The sequence below is a fragment of the Diceros bicornis genome, unplaced genomic scaffold (genome assembly GCF_020826845.1).
Source record: "Diceros bicornis minor isolate mBicDic1 unplaced genomic scaffold, mDicBic1.mat.cur scaffold_55_ctg1, whole genome shotgun sequence".
NCBI lineage: Eukaryota > Metazoa > Chordata > Mammalia > Perissodactyla > Rhinocerotidae > Diceros > Diceros bicornis.
In genome coordinates this window covers 2776069-2788029 of record NW_026691429.1, presented here as the reverse complement: position 1 = coordinate 2788029, position 11961 = coordinate 2776069, and the positions used below count along the sequence as shown (strand labels likewise).

General features: G+C 50.9%; 1 protein-coding gene across 1 annotated transcript; it reads left to right on the top strand.

Annotated features, from left to right (window-relative positions):
• The first annotated feature begins 1156 nt into the window (after nt 1-1156).
• LOC131403160 (ral guanine nucleotide dissociation stimulator-like) lies at nt 1157-5830 on the top strand. Its single transcript, XM_058537484.1, has 7 exons — nt 1157-1199; nt 1690-1759; nt 3281-3349; nt 3773-3847; nt 4823-4944; nt 5146-5246; nt 5535-5830. Exons 2-7 carry the CDS (start codon nt 1754-1756, stop codon nt 5675-5677), a joined length of 516 nt encoding a protein of 171 aa, XP_058393467.1. The 5' UTR covers nt 1157-1199; nt 1690-1753; the 3' UTR covers nt 5678-5830.
• Nucleotides 5831-11961: the final 6131 nt, after the last annotated feature.

Below are 11961 nucleotides of genomic sequence, written 5' to 3'. Positions count from 1 at the left end.
CAGAGTCTGCTCTTTGCTGGGGGTGGGGAGCTCACTGAAGTGCTATCAGGTCCTCGGGTAGAATACTCATTTGCCCGAGAGGCCTCAAGAGCCTCAGCACTTATTAGGCACCTCATATGTCCATGACTACATGGCAGACAATCAAAGCCCGTGGTTGTTGCTGCCTTGGGGGAATGTGCATCTGAAAGAGGAGTCAGACCCCAGGATAATCAGAATGGTTGGAAGATTCCCCTTGAGATGGTCAAGCAGGAGCCGAGTTCTGGTGCTTGGAGGAAGTGAGACTGGGCTGGGAGCAAATGTCACTATCCTGCACCACAGTATCGGGTCCTGGGTCATCCTGTGCTGGGTGCTCTCAGGGGACACAGGCAACACCCAGGGACTCCCACAAGTCTCAGGCCACATTCTCAGCTTCCTGAGCTCCAGCTCTCACCACTGACCCGGCCTGGGACTGGGGGCTGTGGACACTGAGCTGGGATGTGGCAGGGTTGGGTAACACTCCCTGTCCTCCCCAGGAGCTGTTCATGAAATTGATGCCCCGCCACTTCCTGGACTCCATCTGGTCCCAGTGGGACAACAGGGCCAATGAGTTCCTGGCACCCACCATTCGTGCCACCATGACCCACTTTATCAGAGTGGTCAAATGTGTCATCACCACCTGCCTCGGGGACCCGACCATGACAGCCCGGGACAGGGCCAGGTTGGTGGAGCTCTGGATCCAGGTGGCCAAGGTAAGATGTGGGAGGCCCTCTGAGCCCCTCTCTGGAGTCGTGGGAACTGCCCCTTCTCCTTTTCCAGCTGTCAGGATTGAAGTTTGTGGTCTGAGCCTTTGCACAGTCCTTAGGCCCCTCCTGCCAGTGTCTCAATGACCTGACTCCTGGTCCCAGTGGTGGGATGCTCACCCCTTCCTGGGCTCCTTCCTTGGCTTGAGCTAAAATCCTCCTCCCTGGGAGTGTTCCTCATCAGGGTCTAGCTGTGCTCTTCTCAGGTTTCCAGAGCCTCTGTCTCATCCAGGACAGGGGACGTCCATGAGGTGACCAAAGCCAGAGGAAGCAGGGCTCCAGCTCCCCTCACAGCTCATTCCCTTCCCTTCCCCAGGAGTGCAAAGGCCTGAGGAACCTTTCATCACTCCATGCCATCCTCTGGGCCCTGCAGAGCCCCTCCATTCAGCGTTTAAAAAAGACGTGGGGACGGGTGTCCAGGTGCGTAGGCCTCTCTCCATGCGTCACCACCTGGGTGAACCAGACACCCCCCACAGGGCTGCCACTGCCCTTCAGTAAGCTGGGACATCCTGGGAGACAGTGAACCCTGGGGACAGGGTCTGACCTGGTTGGGAGGCTTGGAGTCTTTCTGGAAACTTAGGCCAGTGGTTCTGCTTTAGGAATCAGTTTCCCTAAGTGCCAGACCCTGGCTCGAACTAAATTGAACATTTTCAAGGGTTTGCTTTGCAGCAACAGAACTCTCTGTCCACCTGAAATCAAGACTGTTTAAAACAGATTTGTTCAGTAGATAAGAGAACGAAGGCCCCAGGTGACAACAGGAGAGCTCCCTCCCCAGTCCCAGAGACCTCAGGGCTCAGAGCACACATTGAAAACGCTCATCCAGGCTGTCTGGATAATTCTGGGTTTTCAAACAAAAGGGATTTACCCTTAAACCACCCCACAGTGTTTCTTTCCTTTTTTCCCTCCTCAGGAGGAACTGCCAAAAATTTAAAACCTTGTGCAAAACGGACCAGCGGGAGAGCAGGAAGCTGCTCATGGAGGTGCGTGGAGGCTGGAGATCTGGAAGGAGGGGAGGGGAGGGGGGAGGAGGGACCAGGCAGAGTGTGCTTTGGCTAGTTTTTCACTGAAAGTTTCTCTGAGACATAACGGTCTGTTTTGTCCAGATTGACAGGAAGCAGGTGGTGTGAGCTGCAAGGGCAGGTGGGGACTGTTTGGGGCAGGAGGCCTTGGTCACGGGATAGAGTGGTGTTTTTTGGACTGTTCCAGGAGGTGAGGAGCTGGCAGAATGAGCAGGTCTCTAGCTTCCATGCGGGCCCATCAGCTGGCCCTCATCTTCCTCCAGGCTGGCGGGTGGATGGAGTGGGTGGGGGTTCCTTTCCTCCTAAAGCAGCCCGGTCTGTCCTCAGGAAGCCAGGTCCCTGCTGCTCCTTCTATCTGCACTGCACCTCTCAGGGAAGGGCACTCTGCCTGCCCCAGGGACGGGCACTGTGTGGTCACACAGGCCAGGTGGACACAGGGGCTGCCCAGCCTTGGAACGAATGGTGGATCTGGCACAGAACTGTGTGCTTTCTGGGACTCTGCACTCTATCCCGATAGTGGTTACTGCTGAAAACTCAGTGAGAGTCTCCCCAGGTGACTTGTTGATAAGGATACACCCCAGATGGCAATGAGAATTATCGGGGAACCTACAGATTCTTAATGGACCTTCCTGGCAGGACATTAGAAGGTTCCAAGTAAAAAAGGATGCAAATGTCACCATCACCCAACGCCCTGGTCACCCCCTACACTGTCACTCAGATGTGGCACAAGGGGGTCCCCTTCCTGAGTGAATGAAGGAGGAGTTCTGTGCAGGGACCATCCTGAGGGGATCCTAGGGAGCTGAGGCCTTTGGCATGGCCTCAGGTCCAGCTGGAGTCAGAAAACCCCAGGGGTTGGGACAGGCAGAAGCCAGTTGGATATGCCCCCTGAGACACCTTGTGCCTCCCGATCCATGGCTCAGGCTGACTGAGGGCCTCAACACACCCCGAGAGTCCAGAGGACAGGGCCTTGGTCAGAGGTGTGTCTGGAGGAGGAGTGAAGGCCGGGGGCCAGGGCCTCTGGCTGGGAGGGGGAGTGGTCTCTCCTCTGTGGCCCCTGAGCAAGTCACCACCCCTCTGTGGGCCTCGGTCTCCTCATCTGGGAAATGGAGGGAGATGATCTGTGGTGCAGGCCTCACAGGGGTGATGAGGTACAAGGGGGAGAGGAATGTGCAGCGGCTTTGTGCTCCTCCTCCTCGAGGGGGGAGGGGAGAGCACTGGTGACAGTCAGATGACACAGTCCTCAGGGGACCCTGGGAGGCATGGGAGTCCTCCTCACACTTTCTTGAGGAGGAGAGAGGCTTAGGGGCCTAGGCAGGCCTGAGGGCACAGAGGAGGGAGTGTTGGAGCTGGGAGTGATCTAGAATCAGATCACTCTGGAATGGGAGCCGCCATAGACATCAGATGTCCAGGGTCCAGGATCAGGGGCCTGGGAGACACGGGGAAGGTAGCATGGCCTCCCTGAGCCTGTCCTTGACCCTGCAGGAGGTGAACTCTGTGTGGGCCACCCAAGAGATGGACCCCCAGGGAGCCCAGGAGAGGCAGCAGCAGCAGGTGAGGGGGCCTGAGGGGGAGGGTCCAGGTGTCAGAGGAGGGGGTCTCACCCCTCACGGCTGGAGGCCTCCCCAAGAGAGGGGTCCCTCCTCCTCCAGCCCAGCTCCTGGAGCCCCAGAGCCTGAAATGCCTGCCCTGGAAGTGACCAGGAGGAGGCCTGGAATGGCTGGGCGCAAGATGGATTTGCGGGGGGAGTGGCAGGGACCGCACACCCTGGGATTTGCCAAAAGCCGCCCCTGGTAGCTGACGGGGGACGTTGGGTGGTCCTGGAGGGTGCAACAGGGGGGAGGCTGGTGAGGGTCCTAGGCTGCTCTCTGTGGGAGTCTGCGGTGGGCAGGAGGCTGGGGTGAAGGGATTTGGGGGAGGGTCCATGGGGGCACCTGAGAGCTGGGACTCATCCCCACTCCCACCCTGATTTCACAGGGTGTCGTCCCCTTCCTGGGCACGTTCCTCAATCACCTGAAACTGCTGGACATTGGGATGGAGGATGATCTACAAGTGAGTGAGCCTGGAGGTGGGGCCAGGGAGCAGGATCCTGTGGTTTGGGAGGCGAGAGCCTTGCACTGGGCCCTGAGCTCTCTGTACCTGGCAAACCTCCTCTCATGAGAGCATCATGGCCACCCCTGGGAGCTAGGGAGTCAGAGTCAGGCCCGTCTTAGTGATGCGTGAATGGAGGCTCCGCGTAAGCCCCCTACCAGGCTCTCAGGACTAGTGAAGCTCATAGCTGCCTGCCTGCAAAGCTGCAGGAGGCTGTGTCTGAGCTGGATTCAGCCTCCCCCTTGGGCCCTGCCCCTGGGGGAGTGCCATCAGCCCCTGCAAGTGAGGAAGCACATCTGTGGTCCAGCTGTCCCTTTTTGCCTGAGGCCTCAGTCTTCCCGTCTGTCATCAGAAATGGGTGGGCTGCAAGGTCTCTGGCTTCAGCTCCCCTGTCCCTCCTGCTCTGGAGCCCAGAGCCTGGCCCAGTGTCAAGTTCTCTTTGTGGAAGGTCTGCCCTCTGCTGGGCCCTGACATTCCTGCAGCCTGAGAAGGGGTGGGATGGGGGCTGGTTATGGGCTTAGGGGGCCGTTACTGATGGACATTGGCTGTCTCCCTTCCAGGGAAATCTGGTCAACTTCCAGAAATGGCGTGAGGTCAGCAGCTGTGGGGAGGGTGGGGAAGTGGAAATCACAGACCTCCCGTGGCAAGATGTCACGTGTCCTCATCCCTCGGGTCTTATATTTGTTGGGACAGTTAGATGCTACAAAGCTGGGAATCCCATCACGTTGGCGGGTGCGGGAGGGGCTGGCATCAAGGACACCTTCCTGGATGAGGAACTAATTCAAGCCAACTGTGAGGACAGGCAAGTCCTGAATGGAGTGGGAAGGAAGGAGGGTTCCCGAGTGAGCACAGACCCCAGACCAGATCCTCACTCCGCACAAGTCCCTGGCAGGGTTCCCCACCCGGGACCTGTCTGCATCCTGTCCTTCCTCCCAGAAATACAAAGTCATTAGGAAGATCCAGCTGCTCCAGCAGGCTGCAAGTGAATATGACCTGAATCCCGAGGAGCGATTTGGGGCCTGGTTCCAGGCGATGGAGCCCCTCAGTGTTGATGAGAGGTGAGGGGCACAGGAGTTGGGTGAGGGCAGGCCAGACTCGCTCGGCCGGCCGGCTGCAGAGCGTGGGGCCTGGCTCCCTGATCAGCCCCAGACCTCATTGCGTGGTGACCCATGGGGCACCGGGACTCAGCTGCTGGCAGGCTCTGGGAGGGACACCTGAGGTGCGGCTCCTGGTAGCTCACAGGCCACTCTGTCCTGTAGCTACTGCCTCTCCTGCCGGCTGGAGCCCACACACCAGAAGACGAGCAAAATGCGGCTCTTCAGGAGAAAGAGGAACCGGACATCCTCCAGTTCAGGGCCGAGTGAGTGTCAGGAGCAGCAGCGACTGAATCCAGGGGCTCAGTACAGCTTCGGGCTAAGCATGGGCCTGGATCCCAGCTCCAGTGCTGGCCAGGCCTGGGACAGGCCGCTCCCCTCTCCTCTCTGGGACTCGGTTGCCTCCTCTTAAATGAGTGATGCTAAATGATGCCTCCCCCATCAGGGACAAACGAGGTGCTGTTGATGGACTGAGCACTCGGCACAGGGTTTGGATAAGAGTGTTGTGGGGCAGGGAGGTGTGCCGTGAATCTCAGGAAGGTTCCCCAAAATAGTCTGTTTCTTCTCTTCAGCCACCGTGCCCTTGGCAAGGAGCCATAACCCTCTGGAGACCACAAGTGCAGCTCCTCCTGAGCAGCAGGGCCACTGGGACCCTCGGGGTGCACCGGGTCAGCTCTTCCCCCCCCACCCCAAGTGAAGGAGGACATCTGAAGACTTTCCCTGGTTTCCCCTAAAGCCCCAGGCGGAGGGCACGACCCCCCTCCAAATCCCTGACATCTGCACCCCAGGGACTGTTTATCCATTGAGGAGGAGCATTAGTATATGTTTAAGAGTAAATATCAGATTTGAATGTTGCAGTAAGTTCTGTTTCTGTCACAGCCTGGGTGTTGTGGTGTGGTTCTTTCACTGCTTATGCTCATGTAAATGAGACACAGAATCTCACATTCCGCCTTGAATTAAGAACTCATGTATGGTCAGAGCTTATGGTATGTGGGAGAAGGGAGGACGGCCAGTCCCCTCCCTGGCTACTGAATGACACCCTCAAGTCCCCCTTCCTCAGAGGACAGGTGCATTTCAGTGTGGTTCACCTGGGCCAGGAGCAGAGACAGCCCCTCAGATCTCCCTGGATGTAGAGGTTGGAGGGACTTTCCCAGGCAGAGCAACAACCACTGAAATGCAGATGTCTTTCAAATACCACTTGCCAGGACCATGTCCTTCCCCAGGGCAGCGGCTGTCTTTCTACAGCTTTCCAGGAAGAAGGATGTTTTCTGCTTCTCCCATTGAGGTTTCTTTTGACCAACTATTGGAAGTTACCGTTTTCTAATCAGTCTCTAGATTTGCATCAACACTAAATGAGGAAAAAATGTAAAAAGATAAAAGTTTGCATGTGGAAAAGACAAGGCCAGAGGAAGACCATGTGCTGATGGACTAAGGGCCGACAGGACATCCCCATCAGGCCGCCTCTAGGGCTCCCTGTTCACCCTTCGCCTAGATTGGAATCCTCCTGGGATCCTGGCCCATGCCATGGAAGTCCTTTTCCCACTTGTTTCATATCCAGAGGAAAAGATTCATGAGGCAGCTTTTAAACCTACAATAGGACTTTCTTCCATAAACCTCGCCACTCCCTGTGAACTAGGATTTCCAGCATCCCCGCATTTCCTTATATGATTCTTTTTGGGCAGAAATTCCGTAGAAGGCCCCCAGCCTCTCTGTCAGGTACATCGTGGCCATTCCTCCCTGGCTGGGCCTGATGGATCGGGGTGACCTCTGGTTTGCCAAGATAATAGACCTTAATCCTGGCCACTGAATGACCCACACTGTCCATTGCTGCCTAGGGTGACATCTGGGACCTTGGTGTTCTGAGGTCCATGGTCTCAGACAGTCACTAGTTTACACACTCAGTCGTGTTGTTACTGACTTGTCCCAAAGGGGCAGCTGGGCCTGAGCGCATAGAGCACGTAGCCCCTGGGATGACTGTGTTCTTTTCCCCAGTCTGTGCTGTGGTTATGTGGATGTGTGTTACAGGGATGTGAAACTTGCCTGTTGGGAGTTTTGAAAGATGAGGCACGAGAGGGGCAGGTATAGGAGTGGGTCCAGCAGGGGAATGCAACCCATCTTAGACAACACAGACACAACAGACACAAACTTACCAATTAAAATACTGAAACGCTTCCCACATGGGTGGTAAACAGACACTACTCTGAGCTCACACCCAGAATCCACCCTACGACTAGGAGCTAAAGGGTTACCACCCGGCATTTTGAACATCATGCCCTGGAAACACCCTGTAAGACAAGGGCCATTGTCTTGAATTCCTTGGTACTTCTTCCCCCTCCTTTCTGAAGGCTGCAAGTGTCACCCAGGGACGCCTTTTCAGTTCAGCCAGATGCAGAGTAGAAATCCTGGTTCCCACAGCACAGGCCCTTCCTGCCAGGGCACTGCCATCCAGGAAAGAAAGAATTCACAGCTTGGTGTAGACATGTAAACACACACAGGCATATCCCACCCAAACATCAAGATGCATGAACTAGTAAGAGAGTAAAAGCCACTTCAGAAACACATCAAGCAATTGCAAAAAAAGGGTTTTTTAAAGATCCTGACTCCAATAAAATGCAAAACCAGGAAATCATCTTGAGAAAACTGGGGGACTTTGGATACTGACCAGATAGTTGATTATAGGAATGACACTTTTATTTTTGTGTGTGATAACATTAGTGTGTTTGTGTTCAAAAAATCCCTCATCTGTAAGAGAAACTGAAAATATTTATAGCTGAAATGATGTGCTCTCAGTCATCTCAGCTGGTTAACTCTAGCGGGGTGGGTGTGAGGATAAACGAAGCCAGATGGTATACGAGTTGATAATTTTTGAAGCAAGTGACAGGTTCACAGAGGTTGATTTTCCTCTACTCTGAGATTTAGAGATTTTTGAAAACTTTCAGAACACAATTTTGATACAAATAGTATACTCGGTGTTCACATTACAATGTTACAAATTAAAACATTGATTGAAAATATAAAGGAATGCTTCTCCTTCCTGACCTAAGGAAGCTCTCTCTCAGTCTCGTTCTGTGAATGACCTGATGATGCCACCAACTGTTCACTTACCACATGTTTGTGGAGTAATTCCTATGTGCTCTGTGCTGTGTGCAAGGCGAACACATTTCCACGACTCTGGATCTAGTGTGGGAAGGAAGGCAATGAGTCTGCTGCCAAGGTTCTCTACGGGGAAAATAATGCCCCCAGGGGGTATGCTCATTTTTAAGATTCCAAAATCAAAGCTACACAGGTTTGCCAGGTAACAAACAAGAGATACTTAATTCATGATACAGAAATGACCTATGTCTGAATTAACATGTGACAAAGAAGAGAAAGATTGATGGATTTTATGTTAAAATTAGATGCAAAATCATAGTTCTGGCCCCTGGCCTAGTGGTTAAGTTTGGCAAGCTCTGCTTTGGCAGCCCACGTTCTGTTCACAGGTGTGGACCTACAACACTCAGCAGCTATGCTGTGGCGGTGACCCACATACTAAGTAGAGGAAGATTGGCAACAAATGTTAGCTCAGGGTGAATCTCCCTCAGCTAAAAAAAAAAAAAAAATTACATGCAAAATCAGAATAATTTATGGAATCAGATTTAATATATATTAAAAGATAAATCTCATTCAAGTAGGTATCATCTCTTCATTGAGTTAACACTCAATGAAAAAACAGATATAAGTTCAAAACACTAATTCCTCAGCATCGATTATCCTATCAATTTTAATATAAAAAGGAAGAAAAATCATGGTAAATAAAAATTGATGTTATCATGAAAGGTAAAGATCACGACGGACGTTACAAAGAGATGCTGTGAGAGTCAAGCCTGTCTCATGGGGAATTTCTCAACCACATCCCTCTCTTTTTCTTCAGCACCCATGTTGCTTTTCTCACTGTGTTTTCAGGATGCCTTTCTTGGCTCCTTGCTCTCTCTGCCTCCCGGGCAATCTCGTCTGTCCTCGAGGCCACAGTCACTCCCTCCCATGCTTTTCTTCACTTTCTGTGTCTGTCTCCTGATATCTCCAAAAGATGCTCGTTGCCTGCAGAGGGGCTATGAGAGACCCAGACCCAAACCAGGACTCATCTCTGCCCAATATGGACACTGGCCAGGGGTGGGCTCAGGGCTGGTGTGCAGACCCCTCAGCTTCAGCCACGGCCCAGGGATTCACCTGGACCCCCCAGTGCAACTGTTTTTAAGGTATTTGTGAATCCAAAGGACTTAAGAGTTCTCCTTCACTGCTGCAGGCCTGGAGTCCCTGCAGTCTCCTGTATCCACAGACTTGCTGGGGATTCTCCAAGGTCTCCTCCCATTGACTGCACATGACCTCACTGCCAGGATGGGAAGCGATTCTAGTAACTGACCTCTGGAATATACAGCTGCTCAGCCTTCAGACTGCATAGAACTTCAGTTTTCTACTTGGTTTTAGTTTCATGGTCTCATTGTTTCTACTATGAAGTTAGGACATATTTTTTGAGCTTTCTCTTTAAAAACAGAATAAAATGCAAAATTTGAACAAAGAGGAGGATGAAGACTACCATCCATGGAGAATGTTCGCAGCTCATTTGGATATTGCACCCTCTTTCTCTCCCTGGAGAAATGTGTCTCAAATCATACTGTCCATTACAATCATTGCAGAGTTTTTATAACTCAGATTGCTGGAACTCAACCCAAGTAGGTCTGGGGAGGCAACGGAGAATTTTCATTTCTAAGACGTTCCCAGCTGATGTTGATGCTGCTGATATAGGCATCAGACGTTGAGAACGGGATTCTGGGACACTATCAAGCTGATGTGTCACTATCAGTGCAAATCCAGACCAACTTGCTCCTCCGTCTTGCTTAAGGATGTTATTCTCTTCCCTTCTCTATCATTGACAACTATACACATGCTGGTACCCTGTAACCTACGTTATTGGGACACAGAGATCCAAGGACTCCATAACTCCTTTGAGTGTCCCATCTCTAATGAAATCACGCACTCTTCCACCCTTAGATACTCACTTCCACACCCAGAGCCTGTTTTCACCCAAAATTCTCCTGCTTGTAAATCAGTAACTCAGAAACACCACATTCTCACCACAAATTTCCACATTTCTAGTTTCTACACAAAGAACTCTACCGTATACAACCATTCTTTAAGAAAATAGATTACTCCAGTTAGAGTATCTTAACAAGGCTCTCTTCCTTCTCTCTTCCTATTCCTCCATATTAATCTTGGATTCTGTGGTCCATCATTTCAATAACCCACTGACAACGCTCCCTAATTCTTTACTCTCATCATATCTGCCCTGCAAGCCTCTGACTTTGGATGATTCCAAATTCCTGCCATGCCATGTTGACACCTGCACTGAGGATCGCCGCTGAAGAGAGAGCACACGAGGAGCCTGGGGGTCCCAACAGAGAATCAGCAGCAACCAATGGGCCTCCATGCATTCTCTAACGCTTCCTGAATGCTCTGTTAATTTCTTTCCATTTCTTGAGTTCCATAAAACTATTTTCTCTTGACCTACTTCATATCTCACAGACAAATTGTTAACCACCACACAAGAACTATTTCACACTCTAGTCATCAGATCTAGAAATTTTCCGCATAAGCAATTCATTTATCACACCATTTCTGTTGTTTTATACAGATATATTTCTTTCTTAGCTAAAACCATTCTGATTTTCATCTCATCTTTCCATTTCAATGACCTCATGCTTTCAATATTCGCAGTACTTTCAATCACCTCCCTACTGGGATCATGCCTCATGTTTCAAATATGCACAAATCTCTACCATCTACAAACCAATCCCTCATCCATTGTTCCTAATGCCCCTCACCCTCGATGTCCTCCCTCTCCTCCTCCTGCCAGGGACTCATTGTGAAAAGTTCACTTACATCCCAATGCCTCTGTTTCCACACTGGCAACCGATCCCATGTCCCCCTTCTGTGGATGCTTCTCTTGCTTAGCTCACAGGTCACGGCTCTTACTATTCCAATGTGGCCTTTTCATTATTTGTCTGACATGTCCTGCAGTAGCATGTGACTTTGTGGCCTTCAAGTTCCTTTAGAAAGCTCATTTGTCCTTGGGATCCACCAGTGCTACACTGTCCTTCTCCTGCTCCAAACTTCCTGAGTCACTTGTTGGCTTCTCTTTATAACCAACCCACAATGCCTGATGCTTCCCAGAAGTCAGCCCTGCTCTGACATCTGCTGTCCACCTGCACCCTCCTACTAGGCAATCATATCCATTTCACTGGCTTCAAATACCACTAATGAGCTAAAAATGTTCAAAGAATCAGCACAGATCTGACTCTGCCCCCCAGACCCAAATATGTACCTGCCCACTCAGCCCATCAGTGATGACTCGACTCACAGTGTCCAGGTTCCAAATTGAAAAAAACACTTTCCCAAATAATTCACTTCTCTCTCAGTGTTCCCAAATTCACCTGTTTGTGCTAATATCCTGTCTGTCCCTGAGTGTCATTCTGGACACTCTGCCACCCCACATTCATATCAATGACCCATCCATCCACCCTCCTGAATCCTCCTACAGATTCTTCACTTTTGAATCATTTCTAATCACCTTTCAGAAATGACACAAAATACCATTCCCACACAGTGACCTCTCCTGCTCTAGCAACCTAAATTACAAAACTCCATTTTTCCTCTTTGTTGATATTTTGTTCTACTTTACTTATATGTGCATCATCTCTTTCTTTCAATATTCAGTTCTCACTAAATGGGATACTCCATATAGACATGACTAATGTAGATTTTCTAGATGTTTCCCTCAACAGTGTTCTCATATGGCTTGGCACACAAAAAGAGCTCGTATATTATATCTGTCTATCTATCTATCTACCTACCTACCTACCTATCTAATTCAAATACTAAAAGTTCACTTCCTGAAATATTTTAAACCCATCCACTTAACTACATTTATGCAAAGATATCAAGTTT